The sequence below is a fragment of the Hetaerina americana genome, unplaced genomic scaffold, assembly GCF_022747635.1.
Source record: "Hetaerina americana unplaced genomic scaffold, ioHetAmer1.1.p SCAF_12, whole genome shotgun sequence".
NCBI lineage: Eukaryota > Metazoa > Arthropoda > Insecta > Odonata > Calopterygidae > Hetaerina > Hetaerina americana.
The window spans coordinates 34,889,468-34,914,321 of NW_027286292.1; the positions used below are offsets into that span (position 1 = coordinate 34,889,468).

Here is a 24,854-nt window from a genome sequence, read left to right on the forward strand (position 1 = left end):
CAGTGGCATAACTTTCTCTAGTGCAGGGTGTGAATGGCAAAAGAGGTCAGCTTGTACTTGCTCGTAGGCCACCAGCTGCTCTCATTCATTGAAATCATCACAAACCCACTGAGTTTTGTTATGTCACTAATGACTTATTATGGATAATATAACAGAGTTGATTTGACAAAGTCAGCGGCATTACATGGTAAATTTTTTGTTGCATTAATCACTTCAGTGTCTGTTGCCAGGCATTTGGTAGCACTAAACTGGAAATATAGTTCAAACAAACCATCCTTGAAAAGAAACTATGCATTGGTAGTTCTGTAGAAAGATATACTTAAACAAAACAATGGATAGCAAATATGATTGTACCACCCAAAGTTCCTCAATAGACCGAAGTAAATGGAATGTTGCTCTGAACACACAATATCTACTGAAATCACATTTAAAAGCCTGAGAGAAATTTTAGAAAAATTTCTTCACCATTGTTCAATCTGTGCAAAACTCATTTGTATTTTATACAACTATCCCATCTTTCGGTCCCCTTGGCCTTATTCCTTGAAGCTTTTCCTCCTACCTAGAGATCACAAACTACAGTAGTTCTTTCCAATAGAGAAGGATTATTGGACTGTTGATAAAAAAATACTTGCATGGAACTAAATAGGGATCCGCACGATGTTAAAAGTTTTGGCCCATCTATGGGTGGGTGAACATCAAGTAGTGTTGACATATGCTTGATAAAAGTCAAAATTAAAGGTAACCAAAGATAGAAATTGAAACCTTTTTAAGTAGAAAAAATACCTTGGAGGTCTTTGAAATTATTGAAGCTCACCGGTAAGGAATTATCTCTTAAATTACATATGTATTTCACTTCTCAATCACAAACCATGGGATCAACTCTCCTCTCATTCTCTTGCCCAGCTATCTCCGCCAAGGTCTCGCACATACCCCTCCCACCCTCCCGCTTCTGGTATTCCTCCTTCATCTTCATCATCACCTCGCTCTCCATGACCTTGTCTGGCCCGGCATCGGGCACCAGTGATACCTCGCCTGATGCCATTTTCTCCTTCGTGTCCTCGACTACTGCCACTGCCGCTGCTGCTGCTGCTGCCACTGCTGCTGCAGCTGCTGCCCGTGCCACCTTCTCTGCCCGCTCCTCCTTGCTGCGCTCATCCTTGCCACGCTCTTCTCGCAACCGCTCCTCGCGCGCCCGCCGCTTTCCAGACCGTTTCTTCTCACGCTGCTGCTTCTCTGGCCCAGCCAGCTCCATCGGTAGTTCCCGATTTTTCTCAGACTGAGGTAGCAGGTGAATCATGCCAACAGGGATTGGGAAGGAGCCAAAGTCGGAGTAGAGCTGCGCATAAGGATCGAGTGGGAGGGCAGCTTCCAGTTCGGCACGGCTAGTGCCTCCGCCCTCATCACCCTCAACCATAGGGTAGGGCTGCCCACGGCCTAGGGGCAGGACAGGGGGTAGCAGGTCGGTCCCTTGGAGCGGCCCACCCCGACCCCCACCCACCAGGCAATTTTTCTTCAGCTGTTCCAGCTTGAGGGACTTACCATATTTACCCCTCACGTACATCAGGAGGCTGTTGTAGGGGATACCAAAAATACGGGAGGCCTGTGAGGTGGTCATCCTCTTGTTCCAGACGTTGTGCAATGCCTCGGTGAGCTCCGAGTTGGTCCACGAGCGAGGGGGGCCACCCCTGGGTGCACTGTGCTGTCCTTTGGGTCTCCCCACTGGAAGGGAACAAAGTCCCCTCATTGAATTCCATGCTGAAGTTTATCATTTGTTTTGGTATCTTAGAAATACAATCATAATTAACTCTAAATACCCCTATAAAAAACAATAGTGCGACAATTTCACCCATCAAATCTAGGATCGTAAAATTATAGTTTAATAAAAAATTCCAGTGATTTTTATTTGCTTCTGTGAAATATGCTTCAGGTCTCAAAAGATCCAGAGGATTTCTATGAGGTAAGGGTATACTATTTTCTATGTCAGATATAGCCTCATTTATGGCACAGAGCCTTTAAGAAACTCTTTATTTAAAATGCTTTTGAGGGCTGGGATATTGTGAGAGAGAGGAATTTATATTCGACTCCTTGGCCATTTCCTAAGAACATGGCTAAAGAAATAATAATTTGGAACATTTGATTCATTCGACACATTATGCAACATTTACCTTTAACATGGTTTTTGAGAATCACTTTTTCCAAGGCTTATTGAAAGAGTTAAATGTTTAATCTGGCAATCTGATCACCCATGCCAAACTCAGCTTTGACCATAAAGCATCCATAAGAAAAATTCTTTTCCAGCAATTTAAATTACAAACTTTTTAGTAGTCAAAGTTATCATTCATCAATAAATTTCCATTCCCTTTGCAGGTTAATGAAGCTATCTTAGCAGCAAAGCAGCTGCAGCATCAAAGCAGCTGTAGCAGCATGGAATAATGGGTATTAAAAATCTTGAACTCTCCATTTGGAGATGACGAAGGCTTTTGCAAAAGAAACTCCAATCGAATGTGAAAAAACGTATGCAGTAATTACCAAATTCAGATAAATAAATACAGATGCACAGGCTACAGACCATAATGAGGGAAAATACTGAAGATTTTAGGACTGATTAGAAAATTAAATGAAAAATGCTTTAACAATCCCATTTGTAGATCATTGATTAAAAAAAGTGGAAGCAATTAACTTACATTTCCTTTTTCCTAGTACATGGTTCTCAATCCGTGTCTCTGGAAGGATTTCATTTAAAAGAGGGTTTTGGCAAGTATCCATGGGTGAAAAGAATCCTGTTGTAAATAAATCAACAATAAGAAATATTTATTGCAGTGGCTGTAGAGTAAAGAAGAAAGAGAAACAAATTTTCTATTGGACAAATAATATTTTACTATTTTTTCAATGAAACTAATGAAGTAATACAGCACATAAGTATAGGCACTGTAGAAATAATTACTCAATACTTAATTTGAAAGTAAAATGTGTGCACACACACAGTTTTCACTCACCTATGTGCTGTGACTCTGGATTAAATGCTGAGAAAAGGAGAAAACGAAAATGTTAAATATTTGATGAAATTCTTTCTCTCAGTAGTAATGATACTGAGAAGGATATAAAGGTATTGGAAATGACAAATTAGAAAGTAGGCAGTTTCCAATTCCATACTGATTAGATTTCTTATCCCAAAGCTAATTGCAAAAGAAGGGACAATCTAAGTAAAATGGGCACTTGAATACTTGAGAAAAATTTTTTCATTGAGAAATACAATAAAAATGCTTGCATTCAATTAGTTAAATCGGCACATTTGATGCTTTTAGGCATGATAAAAGAATGATGAGCAATGATGGGAATGCCACAGAATAAAGAGAAAGTAGCCTGAGGAAGTGAGTCATTTATTACAGAGAGAGAAAGTTTTTCATTGAAAATTTCAGCAATTTCTAGCTACTAATTCTCTTTATATGAGAAAATAAATAAATGGATAATGTATTAGAAAAATCCAATAAAGATCGGTCATATTTTTCTTTGCAGAATTTAGTGCGGAAATATTTAATTTTACATTTTATTGTTAATGCAATGTGTAATGTAAATGAAGTAGAAGTTTGATAGATTTTACTCAACTATTGCATCAGTAGCAGTCATTGTAAATTGAAGCATGCTTAGTTTGCCTATGAATGTGATGGAGGTAACATGTGATGTTGCATTGAAATTTTGCTTTCAACTGAATAAATTTACATTTGAGGCTTATTTAATGCTATGAGAGGCTTATGGAAAGTTTGCTATTCCCTTTAACAGGGCTATGAGTAGTTTTAAAATGTGTAAAGGCGGGGGACAATTAACTTCAAAGGAAGGCTGACCTGAACCTTTAGTCACTGATCTTACACAAGTTCCATTGCTGAAGTTGTGCGAGGAGATTGTTGAATAACATTAAAAGAACCATGAGAAATATTTCGAATTTTATTGCATATCACTCACATGATGGTAACAGAAAAGTTGCAAATGAGACATGTCTATGCATTGTGGCTTCCAGAGAACCCATTATTGAGTGTCATTCTGCATATTGACCTTCCAGGAGGTGTAAGGAGTGGCAGGAGAAGGCTACCTATTTGCCGAGGAAACATGTAAAATATACCACCAAGGGAGCTGATTGAATGGTGAGGGGTATGGGAGGATGCAGAAACAATGATAGTGGATGGTCACACTTAGCACTGACTGGTCAAATGGGACATTACCTTGCGGCGGCGTCATTGCGAGACTTGAGACGGACGGTATCTGAGGGTAGGGGGTGCCATCCATTGAAGAGTCCTGTTGATTAAAAAAAAGAGAAAATATTTTGGTTGGATTTAGCTTAAAAATAACAACACACCAGAACAATAATATATAAATGACTTAGGTTTTCACTTTTACAAAATACATTAGCTACAAAAATAAAATTCAGGTAAAAGTAACATCTTCAGGTAATATCAAAATGCATTGCACATTGTAAAAAGGAAAAGTATGGAGGAAGTATTATTTATTAAATTATTCATTTAAAATTTCCACAAGATAGAGCCTGCCAGAGTATGATTTTTCTGTGAGACATTATGCTCCAGATGTTATCCAAGGGGCACAGGGACCTGAAAAAGTTAAAAAACTCCAGGAGAACACTATGGAAAATGAAGCCATAGATGTTAATGGTGGATGGCTCCCTTATGAGCTATATCTATACATGTCTTGAAAGGTGAAGGTACTCACCGAGGGGAGTGGAGGTAAGCTGATAGACTCTGCTGCGCAATTAGAATAGTCCACCCTGTCGTTTGTGGTCATGCTGAGTGGCCGGCTGTCCACCACTGGGCCTTCCATGAGGCTCGGTGTAGGAAACTGTGAACATTCTGTCTGCGCACCCTTTTGATTTTGCACCATGCATTCCTCTGCTTCACACTTCAGCCCCTTCTCCTGGTTAGGCAGAATGGACATAATGATAAACTCTAGGAGCTGGTTGAATGGTGAGGGGAATCGCAACTGAAGGAAAAAATTTTCCTGTTTGTCTCCCCCGGAGAAATGATTTTTTTTTGATGGAATGGAAATTTTGTATTGTAAACAAGAAGTGGGAAGAAGCATTAAGTTACTCTGGCATGTATTTCTGCACCAAAGTCACTAATCTACATTAACCAGATTATTCATCAGTCTTACCTTATGTTGAAAGGTAAAACTGAGTGGTAGTTTCTTTCATTTCTGTAAACAATTGGAATTGATGGAGATGTTGTAAGTGGTATCAGTGCCGGATTTTTTACAATAGAAATAAATACAAAAGTTGTCTTTCAAAGTGGAAACCATTTAATGGGTTTCGAAGTGACTCGGCAATAGTGCCTCAGGAAACTACTAGCAGTGGTTATCAATTCCTCAAGGGTGGTCAGAGAGAATGGTATTAATGGAATGGAGTGACAAAATAAACCAAGGACAAACTTGACCTGAAATGAGTTGATGTCTGAGTCACTGAGAATGATTTCAATGCAAAAAGTTAGATTGGGGAAGAGACTGGAAGCAATATAAGAATGACCAATAATATCTAGGAATAGCAAAATTTGCTTCATATTTATAAAGGTAGCTTAATGCAATGGACAATATCCTATAATATTACAAAAGTTTTCAAGCAGTAGACTATTCCAGCATGGGCGATTATAAAAATTACGAATCCACACCGAAGAAAAATAAAATTTCAATAATTATTTTCTGAAACATTATCCCAATCATTGCATTCACTTCAATTCTCATGTGATGACAATTAGAGATATCGCATATGAGTTTTGAAAATCAGAATTCAAGTAACTAGTTTAACTATCTGCAGCATGCACTGAGGCCATCAGGTCCATAAAAACAGCTGATTTGGCTACTTAAAAATGATATACTTACAGTCATTGCTGATGATGAATTCACTAAAGATTTCTTCATTGATAGGTTTTCCGGAGTTTCACATGTTGCTTGACCGGGCTTGGACAAATCTTGAGGAACCAGCTCACCTGATCTTCTCCTTGGACGAGCCTTAGAGAGATATTAAAAAAACATTTCAAATCCAGGAAAAAGAAAATATAAACAAACAAAAATTGTGGATAATAAAATTACTTTGAAGATATTCATACATCACAGGTTATTTCACAACATTATCCAGAGAAATGCTATATTCCAATCGATGACTGAGTGTCAATGTTAGCAGAATACTACAAATTCAGTAAACCACAGGGCAACGAATTGTTACAGAAGATTTAGCCATGAGAAAGGTGTATACCAAGATGGTCCCTAAGGTATTGTCAGGAGATCATAAAGTTGCTCAGGTGACAACCTCTCCTAATCTCTTGAACACTGCCCCAAGTACCTTACAGTCCTGGTGAGGTACCGCTGGACTTCTTTTTGTTCCCAAGAATAAAAAGGAGCTTGAAAGGTAACCATTATGGAATGGGGCCGATGAGGCCGCAATAAGGTGCTGAATGAGGTTCCCATCAATACTTTCTAGGAAGCATGGCAGAGGCGCAGGCATCATTGTGTTGATGAACAAGGGTGTTAATTTTGAAGAACTTAGGCAAGTTAAGGCGGCCATTTAAGTGATGGTGTCATTTAAAAACACGATTGAGGCAAAAAACAAACACATATCAAGTAAAGATAGGCGCAAAGTGAAGGCTTCTTATTTTTCGAGTGAATAGGGAAAAATTTCCAAAAGTAACAAAGGGTAGGCCCAATTTGGATATACTTTTCTTGAAATTTCTGAGATTAAAAAAAAACGTTTTAGAAAATTTCTTTTCTTGCACACAGATAGCTGCACACTTTTGCTCAGAATAAAAATTTGAATTTATTTATTTCAACAAGGAGGGACAAACTACCAGATCCTTTACCTGGAATCATATCTTTTACAAACGTATATTATGGTTTATACCGACAGCTTAGCATGCCTTTTACATTGTAAAAATCTGCTGCCGAATTCTATAGCCTCAAATTATTACTTGAAGAGTGCAAAATTTTTTTGGTTAATTACCGCTGCAAGTTTTGGCCATCAACAATTATTTCTTAAGATATTGTTTTAAAAGCACATCAGTTCGTTCTTTTTGTATACAGTGTTCATCATGCCTGACTTAATCTAGATACTTGGTACCCGCAGGCCATCGCTAGGGTGTGTAGCAGGAGATGATCACACAGGCATTCAACATCAAAAATAAATATATTCTTAACTTTTAGTTAAAATATACTTTTGTTAAATAATTCAAATAGTGTAGATCATGTTAAAATATACATGCGTGGAATACGGTATCTAAGTTAGAACTTGGTGCTCTTGGAGTCATAAGAAAGCACAAGCCCTTCAATCACCTTAAGTCCATTCAGAGGGGTGTATTACTTAACTTGATAATTGATATTTCTGTCACTCTATTCTTCAAAGCACATTTGGTTCATTGTTAACAACCTTAAGATATCTTCCAGTGGGCTGTTGCAGGATATGACTACACAACAGGCATGTAACATCAAAAATTAATTTTTTCTTGACTTTTAGTGAAATTACATTATTAAATTAATGACAAAAACAATGATTTAAATGCAACAATGATTTATACACTCTGAAATTGTTGCATTAAAATTCATATTATCGGATGACTCCGTTGAATGTTACTGCTGCGGCATCTCCTGAATTTTCTTGGAAAACCAGATGTTCTTATAAATATGTTCTTCACATTTTTCACTTTCATCTTAATTTCATAAAATCAAAAAAATGTCACAATGCGCTGCGACGGATTTCAATTGTGGCACATACAAATTGTTCAAAGACCCTTGCAAGAGACACACGGTGGTGTATCCTGAGTGTGCCGCAACCCGAAATGAAGCTATTCAATGCAGTCAGCGTGGTAATTTCATAAATTGAAATAAAAATTCTCCGAGATTTTTCGATTTTATTTGAGAATTGCCAGTTTCTCCCGGTAATCAATCGCAAGTCACGGACTTTAAAATTCAAAGGGCATGTTATAACATTGTTTAATCGAGAGCTCCTTTCGGTGAATGTGCATATCTGCTTCAGAAAAATCTTCAAAAAAGTCGAAACTACCGACATTTGGTGGGAGCTAAGGTACTGAGGACATTAATCACTCAAAAGTTGCATTAAACTCAGTATGAGTGTCGTCATTGATAAGTTGATTGGCATCGAAGTGTTCACATCAATGGATACAATCTAAAATATCCAGGTGACGAAATTAGGCTCTTTTTGAAACGCAGTATGATTTTAATTAAAGTGTAAAGAGTGGGGAAAACTACAAAAGTTTCTAAAAATACGTTGCATGCTCATTAGTAAATGAATAACACCATAACTCCATTTTGTTTACGGGGATTCCGGTCTCTTCATAACAAATCATCGCCACTCTCTAGAAATCAGGCAAAATGATTTTGGGTGTATGTTAAAAAAGAATATGCCGAAATGGAAACGCGCCCAGTGACCTCGCAAACTTCTCCACAAACATCTCCGTTATATCTACATATATGTAGTTGTGTTTATAACTCTGAATTATTATAACCAACCATCAACTGAGAGGAGAACAAAATTTATAGTATGCCATCGTAATATAATTACATATTCTAACAGATCTAATAATATACAGTTCATTCGGGATAGCAATAATAGAGATCTAGAATATTAGTGTCTGATGTGTAAGTCTTCAGTGCATTGAATCCATTCAGGCTCTTCTCTCTCTTACCTCAAGTATACCGAAACCTCAGAGATCAACATACGTCGTAAATAGCAACCCTATACGAGGCCCCCACCTCTCCCTCCCATCCCTCCGCTTAACTCACTTTCTCCTCCAGCTTCTCCTCCCGCCACCCCACACCCTCTCCCACTCGCCCTTCCTGTCCCCCAACGCCTTGGTTCTACCTACCTCAGTACCAAAGCTACGCCTTCTCTATTCATCAAATTTCGCATTCTCACGCTCCTATTAAATTCCATGAGCAACTTAGAAATATTATTCCGCCATAAGAGGTGTCTCAACAGGTTTCCGGGTTTGTTTGAAGAGTTTCCGTGGGGTGAAATTAATTTTCAAGAGCTCACATTATGGATGTGTTCATGTTTCTTTTCCACGATAGTTTGTTTGTTATTTTGCATGCGTTCCCGGTTAGCCTCTATTACGGAAACATAAGTGTAATAAAGTAACGGAAGAGAACGTAACATGGTATCATGTTACGTTCTCTTCACCCCAAAACTATCCTCATATTGAGTTTAGACCAGGGAAGGAAATTTTCTTGGCAAAATGTTTCGCTAGTTTTAGTTCATAAGGGACCAATACTTTGAAGTTTATATTTCAATAAATTGTCAAAGGCTTTAACGCGCTCTAGCAGCAACGATTGCGGAGACTAGATAATTGAATCGATTAAATAAATGTGCCACAGTCGGGCCACTAATCTTTTAATCAGACCATTAATATTTTAATCGGGCCAATTTTTAGTATTTAGGCATTGGATAAACGCTCTTCTTAGCCTACGAATTAAAAAATCCTTAATCGTTCTCCTCAAAAATTGAATGTGACAAAATGAGGGGAATTGCAGAATTAGGAGTCGCAGCAAAGAAAACAATTCAGGACAGGGATATAACATGAAAATAAACGGGTCTTAATGAGACATAACTCTGGTCCACACGATAAAATGTTTAATTATTTTCTGTCAATGACTCAGTGGTTTATATTTTACAAAATTTATTTTATAATACGATAATAAAGAGTTAATGCCACAAAATAAATCTCTAGGCCCATTGTATTTTGTTTCCACTAGGATATAACTAGTGTTGTTCTGTCCAAAGAAATACTGCCGCCAACTGCTTGCCTATTGCTTTTATCTAAATGGTATCATGTTATCAAAGTTGTTGTGTCCGAAGTTGAGATTCCAATTAAACCTGTTGTAATAAATTATCGTGAGTTTGCTTTCGAGTGTGATCGCGTGAGGAGAATCATATGAGATGTAATCCATGTTAATTCATAATGCTTCATGCGCAGTTCCAACTTCACTGGCTCTGCTAACTAGCTTTGGTTGTAGAAAAGTTTACCTGTAGTTTTCCGCGTATTTGTGAAAGTATACTTTTCAATGGTTCTACTTAACGATGACTCAGGAAACTCGTAAATACCGCTACCAAAAAAAACAAACATCTACTACTAGCAAAAACTTGAATCATAATCAGGGGTTTGTTGTAATAGAAATGACAGCACGGACCATATCTGGGTTAATACTACTGGATATGGCAACTTGAAATCGCTGGAATCAAGTACCAGTACCTAAGATTACATACCTACTCTCGGTTTAAATAAGTGAAAGATCTATAAATTTTAAAATTATGTAGTTTATGAAGTTATAGCCTAGAAACGATACAATCGATTTTAATGAGTACAATACATATTAAATAACTTTCAACTTTACGTTCATCGTATTTTGTTACCTTAGGTGAATTTTATTTAATTTGTTTTAAAAATCGGTCACTTTTCGGCTCTAAAAAATGCGATGGACAACCATTTTATGCGTCATGAAATAATATTAATTCGCAGTATTTTAAGGTAATTATTCTCTTAACGGTATTCAGATATAATGTCTGATCTCTGCTCTCAACTAAAACGCGCTGATTAGGACCATTTTAAATTATTTCAAAACCAAAAGTACATGTTTTTAATATTGTGCATAACACGTAGTTTTTTAAATTATTAATATCTACCTAGAAAATGTCAGGGTCTGAACCAGTTAATAATAAAAATTGAAGAGGGCACCAAAAAATATTTTTATTGTGAAATCAAGCAATTAGTTTCAATAAATGACATCTGGGAGCTATGTAAATTATACTTATGGTAGGTGCACTATAGATATATTTTTTACTTACCGAAGAGTAAGGTCGGACGTGTGTGTTCCAAGAGCAAAAAACTAGAATCTGCTTGCTCAGGGTCAACAGCAGCGGTTCGGAAACCTGGGAGCGGGAACTGATGTACTGGTGCCTGGACGCAAAGTATTTCTCGCAACCCAGATTCCATTAAAGGCACCAATTCATGTTTTTAGTGGAACAGCACGTCCAAGATTTCGTTGTGCTACCACTGGAGATTTTCAACAAAATGAACCCATGCGTTCGCAAAATTTGAAGATAGCGGAATCGGTTACGAAGTGGCATCGCTCGAGAAATATTGTCAACTATCCTCGGTGAGGCAACCCGCGTCCTAGGCGCTCCGCCGCTAACACGATCCCTCGCTCGAATGGAAGAATCTCACACCGCGTGCACCTACCTATCTTCTTTCACGCTCCATTGTACCCCGCTCCCCGGCATTCCCCCCCCTTCCAGACCGCCACCGCATCCCCCCTCCCTCCCTACAGCCCACCCTCCCACTACTCCTACTCGCCCCCTCCCCGCCCCGCTCTTGGTATCACTCCCACGCAGCCGCACAACCTTCCGCAGCATCATTCTGTTTGCCCTACGCGCCACTATATGTCGGCCGCCTTCATTCATCGCACCGCGGGCATGATGACGGGGTTCAAGTGCGGCGGTGGCGGGTCCCAATTTCGCCCGAAGCGAGGGCGTTTCGCTTTCCTCCATTCCCCTTCGCTCCTTGCCACCATTCACCATTTCCTCACATCCTTTCCCATTTGCCTTGTTAACGCACGTGTGATTTCTGTTCGGGAATCGGCGAAGGAGACGGTGAAAATGGCTCATATTTGCGACACGCTCAAATTATCACTTACTCGGGCGAATCTTTCCGGGAAAAACGCAAATCTTATTTTTAGAGGACGATACTCGTCTTCCAGAACCAGCCGAAACCAATAGAATGCACCGACAATGAGTTTGAGAGCGTGCAACTTTTTACCTGGTTTGGGGATTTGGAAATTGCATCGCACTTGACGGCCGACTTGTCAATTGCAAGGCGAATATCATCATTGACTTATAAAGGGAGCTGCTTGGGTTATATAGTTCTCGCAAAATACTTTTTGGATGAGAAGGGAAACGGTGACCCATTGGAATACGACGATAACGTAGGGGACCGCAGACGTTTGCTCTTATATTCAAACGAAATCGTGGCTGGCACGGGGGGTGTCGCATGTTTTGCCTCGCATGGTGACGAAGGGGATTCAATGCAATAACGAAAGGTCACGTATGCCACTCGACGCTGGGTTCGAGCAACATGAGGCCCCCAACGCGTAAAATAGCCTATCTTAACCTTCTACTGGTTTGAGAGAACTGATGTGTCTAATTTGGACCCTTTGAATGCATGAGATCTGGAGGCACTGATGAATTGGGTACCAAAAGTTGAATGTTGCAGAATACGAATGTCGCAGAGTTGCGTAGTCACGAATTTGTGACAACGCAATCAACACGAACGATTCATTTATGAATAATGATAACATTCTCATCGTGAAAAAACATACCGTTCATTAATTGTCTAAGAAAAAAAAAACAATTTCTCTTGTGTCTCTGTAGTCTGTTTTTAGCGACACGTTTCAAGAAAAATTTTAGATTTTTAAGAATACTAATTATTGTAAAAAAACCTCGCAAAAGTCAACATCTTCAATAAAATTCAAAATCGTAAACAGAATAAAATACACAAGAACTTGATATCAAGGTCTCGCAGTGTTAAGCGTAGGATTTGCATTAATTACACGCGTGGGAAAGGAGAGAATGTTCAGGCTATCACCTTTAACGAATATATTTACACTTAAACAACTAACCATTCTGAGGGGAATTTTCTAAAAATAACGGTTTTTTTGAAACCCGTCGTCCTCAGAGCTGCCTGAGCAGTTATTAAGGAAGAGCTGGATTTTCCGCGTCATGATTGACCTAGCTGATGTGTGTGACATGTCAATCATGAAAGTATTTCGTGATCGTGTCATTAAGGCCAGGAGAAACCTGAAACAGAATGCAAGGTTGGAGCTGACAGCGCTGCTGAGCGAGTCGGGATGCAACCAATATTATCAACATGGGGATGGAGAGGTTTTGGAAGTTGAAAATAGCAATGTTTGCATCTGGAATACGATACGATGGAACACGAGAATTTTTTGGTTGATCATAACATTCTGATTTCCCCAATCCTTTGTACTTCATAAATTGAATAAATAAATTTTTACATGCCAACATACACCGTTTACTCATTTGATGAAGAAGCAAAACACCCTTTCCGCATTCGCAGAGAACAAAATATATGACGACGGACATAATACTCATATTAAGCTTGAAATCTGTCCTTTTTCTAACCGCATGCAGAGTCCAATAATAAAAGTAAGCTTACCACCGCAACTTGCTTCGTTTACGAGAGTTGAAATAAACAATAAAACACAAAAACGGCAATAATTAGACTTTAAGATTATGTGTTTCAGGAACGGCTTTTTCTACCCACTCTAATCGTTTAAATTGGCTAAGTAATCCCACAATGAAGACGGGGAGCCCTTGCATACTTTTAACCATCAATTCAGGCAGATTCGCTTATTCGCAAAGCCGTAAATTCATGTAATAAATAAGGAGAGTCATAAAATTTAGTTAAAAGTAGTGTATTGCAGTGCGCTCATTGTTAAAAACTTCTACTAAGATTTTTTTATCTATTGCTTTCTCATTGAACTGGTGAACATAAAATTTTCTCGTCGGAAAAGTTAAACTTATGTTTATGTCATTCAATTGCGGGGTATTTCAATGAATTTTACTCAATTTTTTGGATGAATTAATTTCAAACTGCAGTAGTAGTTTTTTAATCAAAAAACTGTTTCTCCCCAAATTGGGGAAAACATTGTCCTTCATAGAGTTCTGTTACATGACCGATAAATGCCAAGTTACGGTACAGTGAGCGACGGCTAAACCCTGATATATCCGAGGAGTTCCGAATGACATTCCTTCCGTTTTTACTTTTTTAGTATTTTATTAATAATCACGCAGTGCTGTTATAACATTTATTCAAATTAATTTTTCAACATGCATTCAAATGTATCCATTAGAATTCGTGAAATCAAGAATTCAAATTTTTAGGGTACATGAGGCCCATAAGGCCTAACTGCATTAGTAATAAGAGCCAATGAGCACGCAGAAGAAAGGAATGAAAAAAAATTAAAAGCAGAGGTGGGCCAAATTTAAATCATCGATTTGTTAACACTTAAAAAAAAATCAAATCACGAATCCTGAATCCATATTTTTTGCATTGAAACCCCCATTTTTATTTCGACAATCAACTGTTTCATTTGGATTCAAATCCAATTTAAAATTTTGCCTTCCATGCTCGTAGACATTTTATTCCACTAAAATGAGAAATTGACGGATGATAAGTTATAAAAATCATATACATTTTCACAAGTGATAAGGTGGCTCTTCACGCGTGCTGCTCTTATGGGTTACGTACTCGGCCAATCTCCTGCGTGCATCGAGATGATTCAGGGCACAATGAATGTGGGACAGTAATCAATCGTAATTAATTTCAAAGCGCAGATGTGGAGCGTGATTCGGAATCATCCGCGCACGCACCGATCTCGCTCGCTGGGGAAGTCACATGTCAGAAAGCTCGACGATTTCCACTCGAAGTCTTGTTGCGTGAAATAATCGTCAGTCCTGTCTCCAAATGCCGCTAGCAACTTACATGATATCGTAATATCTATATCGTTAGGTTTAAATGCATCACTGCCGCACATGCCACTCATGATCTACGGCCTTAATATGATTATACAAATCACTAATGGAGTAGCGTACGACGGTTTGCTCGGTTTATGACGCTCAGTATCACAAAAAAAACACTTGCCAAACGTTCGCCCATGTGATATTCATCGCCAATTAAAGGAGGTGTATGGAGACAATGTAATGGACGAGTCGTCTGTTCGGCGGTGGTGTCGCAACTTCAACATGGGAAGGGGGAACACACACGACGATGAGCGTTCGGGGAGACCGTCTGTCATTACAGACCAACTGGTGAGCTCAGTTGACGAATTCGTGAGGAACGATCGGCGCGTCACAATTGATGTTTGTTAATATTTACTTTTGTGTCTTTATTTCACGAAGGGGTACTACTTTCCGGATGACCCTCGTAATATGAGCTTTTACTACGTACTTTCCCGCGTTATACAGTTTTATTTTCAATTCCAGATTGCGAATAATCTCCATTTACTTTCACAATTCCGGAAATCATTGAGTACCAAGACGTGCACTTCCGATTTTGAGAGTCAAAATGCAGGGATATAGAGAAATTACTCGCACGTCAATAGTTATGATAAGTCTATGTTAAACAAATGCCCCATTTAAAAAAATTCGGTGAAATTAATAAAATAAAATAACATAAAATTTTATGATATGCGATGCTACAGTAAACAGCCGATGAATAGCAAAATTAATGTCAGCGTAATGTCTTTTTCAAAATTTGAGGTTGAAGAGTTCAAGTCCGGCGGAGACAAATCGAGTTTAACTCAGAAGAACGCCTCATCTACCATGGAAGGAGAGCTCTTTTGCTAACATATATGCTTCGTCACCCTTGCTTTTGTTCCTCGGTGGAACTAGCGTCTAGCGAATACTCTTCTAGCACCTATTCATTTTAGGACGTGTGATTCTATGCACCACGTGAACATTTTCGAAATCTAACGCCGTGGGAAACTCGAGTTACAGCAGTTGTACTCAAAATAATGCTGAAAGATATCTGGACGAGAATATAAACAAATCGCAATGCTAACAGAAGCAGGTTATAACCTGCGACAGTCGTGGGAGCTTAGATTCGTTTGATGACTTTGAGCAGGAACTAGAATGATTGAAGTAACTCCCCTCAAGACCTTAATTGCGTGTTCCTCGGTCCGGGAGACAGCGCGTGAGGGGTCAGGATACAGAATACATGTAATAGCACCTTGTACGAGTAATCTCCCGTGCCTATCGAGAAGGGCCAAGGCCATTGCGGAAACCAAGCTCGTATAGGATGAGCGCCTTCTATTTTGATGAAGATATCACAGAAAAAGGGCTACGCGTCGTGGGCGATTTTACCATCGCATTGTTATTTTCAAAGACTAATCTCTTTGGGTACATGGTTGAAATAAAAAGTATCGGGAAACTCTTCGAAAAAATAGATTTATTTCAGATACTGCTACAATGCCTCAAAATTCTTCAAAGTGCATCCCTTGAACATCAATGCGCTCTTGCTAGCGGTTTTTCCACGACTCGAAGGCTCCCTGGTGGGCGTATTCTGGTAGGTCGTTAAGGGGGAGCAAGCTTCTTTGATGGCACTTAGGGTCCCATGGTGGTGTACTTTGAGGGAGAATTTCACTTTTGGGAATAGTATATAGTCTGCTGGTGCCAGGTCGGGACTTCAAAGGGGCTGGAGAATCGTCGCCATGTCGTTGCAGAAGTTTTTCGCCAGCAGACACTCGACTCTGCTCTTCGTCGTCCGTCAAGACCTTCGGGACGAGTTTAGCGAAGATCTTTCGCATCGCCAAATTTTCAGTGATAATAGTGTGCACTGTCATCTTATCAAAGCCAATACGATCTGCTATCATGCGCACACATAACCGACGGTCTGAATTCAGCACTTCACGCACCCGCCAGGAAAAACTTTTTACCGATAAATTTTACACAAAGCTTGCAGTAATTACTCGAATAGAAGAAAATGTCTTCTAAACGGGTGTTAACAAATGAGGCAGTGTGAGATCCGAATGAGATTGAAGAATGATACATTATTTCAGAGTTCAGTGAGCATCTTATAGGGAATTCTTTTTTATATTAGTGCCAGTCATACCTTTTCATATGCACTTTAAAATAACACTTGCGATGCATGCTTTCTTAGAGAACCAAACGTGTTCTACGAGTAACCTAATGGTATTGCAGACGACTTTTATCATCAGTTCTTTTTGGATATCAGCTATTTGTTATTCCTCCAACGCTACAATTTCTAGAAGGTTACACTCACAATCCTCACAATCGCATCTTATGTATGACGCGGATGTTACAAAATTTACCATTGTTAACAAATCCTCCAGGATGTACTCTATACTTTTCATGGTCTACTGGAACAGATGAAATAGTCATGGCAGTCATCACAACTTTAGAAAAATACATTTCTCCAGTCTTGAGTAAAATAAACCTATGTTTGGACCCGATGCAAAGAAAAAGGCTCTCCTAAGCGCATAACTACTATCGCCGAATATAAACTATGTCTGATTTTCGACGATATTTGAAAAGATTTTCTGCCTAGGATTACTTTTTTTCTATCACAACGCGGCTTCTGTGAAATTAAGTCCACTACAACAGCTTCATTTCAATCTAGCAATGTTTGCTGAAGCACCTCATGTCTGTATTGGACCTAATCCAGATAAAATAAATGGAGGTTTATGATTTATCTCGAACTAAATAATGTTATTATTTTTATTATAAATTTATTGAACCACTTGGAAATGATTTCTTTTTTCGTGTGTGACAATATTTTATTATAAAACCACTATACTTGATTTGGTATTTAATATTGGCGTCGTCGCATAAGGTTTAGATTTTCATATCCCAAGAAGTTGATGGACTGGCTCAATGCAATTCGAAGTAAAAACTTCGTCCCCACGAAAAACTTCTCGTAAAACTTCACTGCAAGCATGTTACAGAATATTCTTTTTGATATTCTTCTTGGAGCAGTATGAGACTATTGAAAAACCCAATGCAGTGTATTGTTTTTGAAATTTCACTCGTGAGGTTGCTGCTTATGCCTCACTCAGTGTTGGAAAGGGCAGCTCTCAGTCAGTGCTATATTTTCCTGGATCTAGCATTAAATACGTTTTGTCTTATTTCATCCCAATGAAGTTTCATTAGTCTTGAAATGCAATTCAAGTGATTCATCATCACATGCTAGCTAATACTGAAAATGGGCAATTGCCTTGTCAATGCAAGACCTGCCTTCACAACGAGTGGATGATGTTTTTGCTTCACTTAACCAAATACATTGTTATTTGTCACTTCCTGTGATTCCAGCTCATTTTTCACCCAATGCCCATACATTCTACGGCTTTATCTACGTGAAATTTTTGTGGATGGTGTTGACGTCACACGTCGACCGGTCACCTTGGTGCGCCTTTTGAGGGTGAGGGCTTTTCTATTGTGCACATTCTCGAAGCCGGAAACACAAAATAAAAGTGTCTTTTCGGAGAAATCGAAAGTCGTAAGGAAAGTTGAATTGTGCAAAAGCGTTCACCCGAGACTTAGCACCAAGTTCGTATCCAATATTGAACTGTTTCAGTACATAACATACCAGTAACTGTAGTAAGCATCGAGTGGAAAGACCTTGGTGACACACCGTCGTTGAGGAGTGGTAGTCGCAGGCAACACCCACGATCATGATTCTCTGTTCAATGATTCTGTGAAAGGATCCGTTTAAATTCCAGTCACCATCGTTGAATCAATCCATATTCCTTGAGAATACGAGATCCATCATCATTCCATAAAGAATTCGAGATAAATATGCATGGAGAACTCGAATCCTGGCCAGGTCCCTAATTAAAAGGATATTTTTTGTGGCATAACACTGAAAACTTCGATGAGTTTCATTATAAATTAGGGTGATACATTTAATCTCAGAGCAGAAAGGTTAAAAAAGTTTTCTTGGTAAAAAAGAAATAGAAAATAGACGCCGTAAAATCGAGGATACATGTATTCCAAATTGATGTTCGATTTCAGGTTGCGTTATATCTAATGAATGGTGCTACTACTTATGCTTTTTCAAGAATAAGACACGGGATTTACACTGGCATCGTCATGGTGATTTTGACGCGCGCGTAATATGGCGTGAGAAAACTCACTAGATCACAGTCTATCGGAATTAATATTGAAACAGGGTTCCTTGAACTGTGCCCACACTTTTCTTAAACTCTTAACTTCATGGAATATTTTACAGAAGTGTAATTGACGAAGCAAGTCCCTTTTCCACTTTCTTCCACTTCCAATGTGACATGATGCACTATAGCCTAATGGGGATGAAATAAGGGGAAAATCATGGCCAACCAATGCTCTCTCGAGTATAACTCGAAAGTTCGTGTATGTTTCACCTACTCGGAACACCCTTTAAAAAGCGTTTAAATATGGATACATGTACTGAAGAGTTCTTTTAACGTACTTTGATCTTGAGTGGCATTGAGAGACAGGGAATGTAATTGAAAAAGTGGTAGTAGTAGACAATATCAATAATTACTAAGGAAAATAAAAAAAAATTATGGACCAATAGGTAGCATATGCAGTTGAAAGAGTGTGATATTTAAAAATCACCACGTAAAAACATGCGAGGTATTGCTATGCAATTTGTCAAGGTTCTTACAATGAGTCTTTAAAATATATAAATAATAAAATGAAAAAATTGAAATAATCATAAAATTTATTTTAAAATGATATCAATGATGTGCTTAGCCTTTTTTTTAAAAAAAGAGGCTTAGCTAAACATTAAAATAGGAGGGCAAAAACTAGAGCAGGTAGAACAGTTTACGTATCTCGGAAGTGTTTTGGACCAACACAGTCAAAGTAGTAGGGACGTAAGGAGAAGAATTGCGCTAGGCAAAGAGGCTTTCACAAGGAGAAGGGAGTTGATGACAGGGGCGTTGACTAAGGATATTAAGAAAAGACTCGTAAAAACTTTGATATGGAGCGTAGATATGTAGGGCGCGGCAACATGGTCATTGAAGCAGGAGGATAGACGTAGACTGGAGGCTTTTGAAATGTGGGTGTGGAGAAGAATGGAGAAGGTGAAATGGACAGAGAAGAAAACAAATGAGGAAGTACTTGGTATAGTGGGCGAAGGGAGGGGTTTGTTGGGAGAAATCCTATGGAGGCAGGAAAAGTGGATGAAGGGGGTATTGACCGGCAGTGGGATGTTGAAGACTGTGATAGAGGGGAGAATGTAGGGCAAACGAGGAAAGGGAAGGAACAGGATAGGGATGTTGGACGGGATGAAGGGAGTAAGAAAGTACTCAGAGATGAAGAGGGACCTGATATAGAGTAGGATGCTAGATTTTTTGTTTTGTTAGGATTCGCAAAATGTTTTATTTAGTAGCTGTGTCCATCCAAAAACCTACCTTAACCGGCAGATTACCTAAAAATAATGAATGATGTGCATGAAATGGCTTTATTAATAGATCTTTGCACCGTCCTAAGTTACGTACCTTGAAGTTTCGTTTTGATAAGTGAAGCAGAGCTCACCTTAAACCAAGCATTCCAGCAGACGAAATTCACACAGGGTGCGGGGGGGGGGCGCGGACAGTCATTTTCCCTACATTGCCATCTGCGCTTTCCCGCGAAGTTCCCATCTCCAGGGAATCGCACCCCTGGGATTCCACATGGAGTTGCCCGAAGTCTAAACTCCAAGGTCTCGGGATTTTGAACCCAGATGCCTCTCGATAATCTACTCACACTGCCACAACACCCATCAAGTACTTGCTATCGTAATTGCTATTAATATGATGTGTGTGTGTGTAAAAATGTATTGAAAATGATGGATTAACGATGCCAGATAAAAATATATACCTTTCGAAATTATTTTTATGATCCATGAAAAGGCAAAGTGGCAAGGTTAAAATTAAAGCAGTCTTAAATTTTTTTCGGAATCTATAGTATTAATGACTATGTGATGGAATTATTAATTACATTTTCTACAATTTGTATCCCGACTGCACGCAAACCAATAATTCCATTACAGGACCCTCTTTTACGTTTTCCATAATCATACTCTCTCTCTCTCGCCACTCTCGTTCTACATGCGGCAGAAAAGAAAGTGAAAGTAATGGCTGTGCGATTTAAGGGACTATGATACCAATGGAAAGATGAGGAGTGGGTGAATAATTAAGACGAAGAGTAGGGAGCAAACAGATAAAGGCTACCCAAACAGGACTTTGGTGGGTAGCTAGTACTGGTAGCTGAATAGTTTCAACAATTGCTTAAAGCTTTTATCATAATAATTAACATGATTTTGCTGCCCAAACCATTAATTTTTATAATATATGTGGCATTGAATTAAATAAAATGTTTAAAAATACATAAAAAGTGTCACTGATGTTATGTGCAGTTTCGCATGCATGGCAGGTTAACAACTGAAAAAAATGAGAGACTGACTATTGACGAAGATATTAATCAGTATAAATATACTTTTGCAATTCATGTTTTTCAGCGTATTAGTGTAAGGTTTTGTATGATTCTTAAATCTTTGGTAAAGAATCGCAAAAGACAAAGTACAATTGCACGATTTTTTCTAAATATCATATTTAATAATATCATATCTCGTAGATTGAAAATTATCATTGGTGTATTTTGCTGATTCAATAAAATATTGTCAGTCTTTGTCCGGTTCATGGAATGAGAGTAAGGATACACTTGAAAACACGGAAAAGTAAGAACATATTAAATGAATAGTAATACCCAAGTTTGACACTTAATGAAAATAATAATCATGATTCTGCATTAATGATGGCATTTCGCCGCTTTTACACCATTTCAATAATTGATTTACCACAAAAGACACTCGTAGTCAGCACTTTTTTCACTTGTTACGGGGAACACAGTGTTGTAGCATAATGCTACGAGCCCTGAGACGCATTTCAGGCGGCGCATTTTTAAACAGCGTCGTCGGTTGGAAAAAATACATTTTACGCAATTTTTTCCCTCAGTAGCTTTTGCCTTATGATATTTTAAAACGACCAGTCCTTTCAAAATTCATTTCAAACTATAATTCAATTTTGATTAATAATTTAAACAATGATATTTATTCTCCTTAACCATTTAACATTTACGCAATGCAAAAAAAAGTTAAATTCATGAAAAAAGTACTTCCACATTACGTATATTTCGATTTTCACTCGACGCTTCAAATAAGTAATGTATGATTTTCATGGAGGATGTTTTACCTTAATGTTTTGTGTTCTATTTTTGGAATAAGACGTAATAATTAGAAGAAAATCTTATAAAAGGCATTTTTTTGCGTGGGTTGTGATAAAAGAGACAAGATTCTAATATTATCGAATGAAACAACGTCTTGTGGCCGTTATCACATTCTAGGAAACGGACATATTTTTCCTTATCGTTTTTCATACCTTCATATTTTATTGAAACCCGAAAAAAATGCGGAAATGAAGTGGACTGTATAATCCTTAAATATGAAATTCCATTTTTAGACATAGACATAAAATTAATGAGAAAAATTTTCGAGACTAATTTTTTAACACGACACGTGTTCCCACGTTCAAAAGACATCATTTAGTTCTCATTTACGATGGAGACGGAGGGACCCTTGCTTTCTAGAAAATTTCTTAGAATTTATTGAAATTCTTCCGGAACCTCGAATTTTCAACCAAAATTTTGGAAGTTATTATTGATTTGAACTGGTGAGTGTAGTCGGAGTCATAAAACAAATGGGGAATGAAAAGAGAGATGTTAGCGGGTTAACGCAAGATTTTCTCTAATACAAAAATTACGCCCCGTCCTGCCGTAATACGAGTACGCCACAGGGCAACCTCTCATGAGCATTAGAGGGAGTCTAAAGGGTCAAGGCTATTTTCAATGATGAAAGGAAAGGCTAGAGAAGTTATAAAATGTTAATTTGTTAATATTTTTTATTAAACGGACCTCGATAATGTAGCTGACGGTGCCTAAATAGATTGAAATGTTTCATCATGTAGTGACCTTCATATTTCTAGCTGTAGAAGGGTATATATTTATGAAGTTATTCCTTTTTCTTTCTTCTTGAAGGAATGGTGAATAGGAAGGGGACTGGTCTCTCTACACTCATGTGTAATTCGCAGACTTTTTCAATTCATTCATGTTATCTTTCGAAAATTTTCGGAAACCATTTTCAGCAATGAATGTCATGAAATACAGCAAAAGAGAAGCGAAAAAAAATAGTTTTTACGATAACTGAATTTAGTGACCAATAATAATTAAAATATCATGCACTTTTATCTTCCAAATTCGGCTTTGTACTTTCAGAGAAATAGATAGAAACTCTTGCCCTTTCTTCTAATATCTCATATTCTGCTGAAACATTGTAATGAATTGAAGGAGACCTAATTTATTCGGACGAAAAATTTAATGCAATTCCAATAAGATTTTTTGCACACGTAAGAGATATACCAAGCAGCCAATTTGATTGGCTAAAATGACAAAATTATTGGAAGCACGATTCACGCTCCTGATGCTCGAGGGTTTCCGAGCGACGCAATATTTCTCGGGATTGTAACGGCTTGTATGAAGAATGGATACCAAGTATTCAGAGACGTTACAATGTAATACGAAAGGATCAGGTAGTAATATAACTTGAATATTAATTCGCCGATTATTTCAGAGCGAACTCGAATATGTAAAAGGCACTTGAAAAACATGTATTAGATATGAGAATTCAATATGCAATGCATTATAAATTTTACGTAAAGAAGATCGAAACTCTTGCACCAACAATTTCTTTGTAATAATAAAATGGAGATGTTAAAGGTAATATAGCATTACATAGGGTGAAAGAGAATTTGAACCTAAATATACGGCATTATTAACGATGCAAAGCCGAGAGCATCTTGGTATCTTCATTTTAGCACTCTTAACATCGAAAAAGTTTTCATTTCAGTAAGCCTCATTTCTCACCAAACTACTGTTAAAGTCGCATCTATATCCATAATGTGTTTTCATTTTCGTTGTCGATTGAATCAACAAACTTTAGCTTATGTAGAAAAATGGAAAAAGATGAGTTCCGCACGGTGATTAAACCTTTCTCATTCTCAAAGGCTTAACACCGAAAGTGATCAAAATGTTGAGTTAAGTGTAATTCATGGCATACCTGCTCTTGGGTTTGCTACTATATAAAATTGGGAAAATAAATTTAAACGTAGCCGTATGTCCGCAAATGATGAACATCGTTCAGAACGTCCGGTGGAAGTCACTTCCTTCGAAATGATTGACAGAATTCACGATATGGTTTTTAGTGAACGACGAATCAAAGTTCACGAAATAGTTGAGGCCATAGGAATATCACAAAGAAAGTACAGTGGTTTCAATTTTTTTACGAAAATCTGAGTGGTGAAAAATTTCGTCAAGGTGGGTGCCGCGTTTTCTCTCAGGGGGGAATAAACGTAATCGTGTGGCCGATTCGGAGGCTAGGTTGGCGCTTTTCCGTCGCAATACTGTCGAGTTTATTTGTCGGCACGTAACTTTGGACGAAGCATGGATACACTCTACACTCCAGAGACAAACGAACAGTTGAAACAATAGGTTTTTAAAGGCTATCCGACTCCGAAATAGGGAATGACGGTGAAATCAGCGATGCACGCGGAATCATCAACATCGATTACTTGTAACAATAAATAAAGATTATAAGATTAAACGATAAATATAGATCATTATGTGTCGTTATTGCACAGCCTGAGTGAAGAAATCAAGAACAAAGCCCTCACTTGGTAAAGAAAAAATAATCTTTCATGAAGACAATGGACGGGTGCACACTTGCGCAGTTTCAATGGTGGAAATGGTGGAATTAAATTTAGAGTTAATACTACCATTATTCAACTATTATTATTATCATTATTATACTTCGAACTATTACCATCACTCTCATTACATCCACAGTACACACCAGATTTTGGCCGCCAGGTGCATTTTACATTAAAGAAAAAATGATCTGGCGGAAAATGATTCACGCCGAATTTGATTATCGCCAACATCAACGGACGGTTTAAAAACGTCAGAGAAACGCTGAAATAAGTGTATCGGGCTAAAAGAAGATTATGTTGAAAATAAAAAAAAATCTACCTAAATAATTTGTTTTTCTATTTTTTCTAAGGACGTCTTGAACGACACACACACACGCATACATATATATTCATATAGAATAGATATATACGCATACATATGTATACATGTATAGAGGATATTTTCATTTAATCTATTTGGGTATTCTAATTGC

General features: G+C 38.0%; 1 protein-coding gene across 1 annotated transcript in view; it reads right to left on the reverse strand.

Moving 5' to 3' along the window:
• Positions 1-856: 856 nt before the first annotated feature.
• LOC139685836 (protein jim lovell-like) overlaps positions 857-24,854 on the reverse strand; it is a 135,738-nt gene continuing 111,740 nt past the window's right edge. Inside the window, exons 4-9 of the mRNA XM_071582953.1 lie at positions 5,878-6,006; positions 4,720-4,920; positions 4,218-4,290; positions 2,997-3,023; positions 2,685-2,780; positions 857-1,719 (exon numbers count right to left, since the gene is read on the reverse strand). Coding sequence (XP_071439054.1) covers positions 857-1,719; positions 2,685-2,780; positions 2,997-3,023; positions 4,218-4,290; positions 4,720-4,920; positions 5,878-6,006 — 1,389 coding nt within the window. The remainder of the gene's footprint in view (positions 1,720-2,684; positions 2,781-2,996; positions 3,024-4,217; positions 4,291-4,719; positions 4,921-5,877; positions 6,007-24,854) is intronic.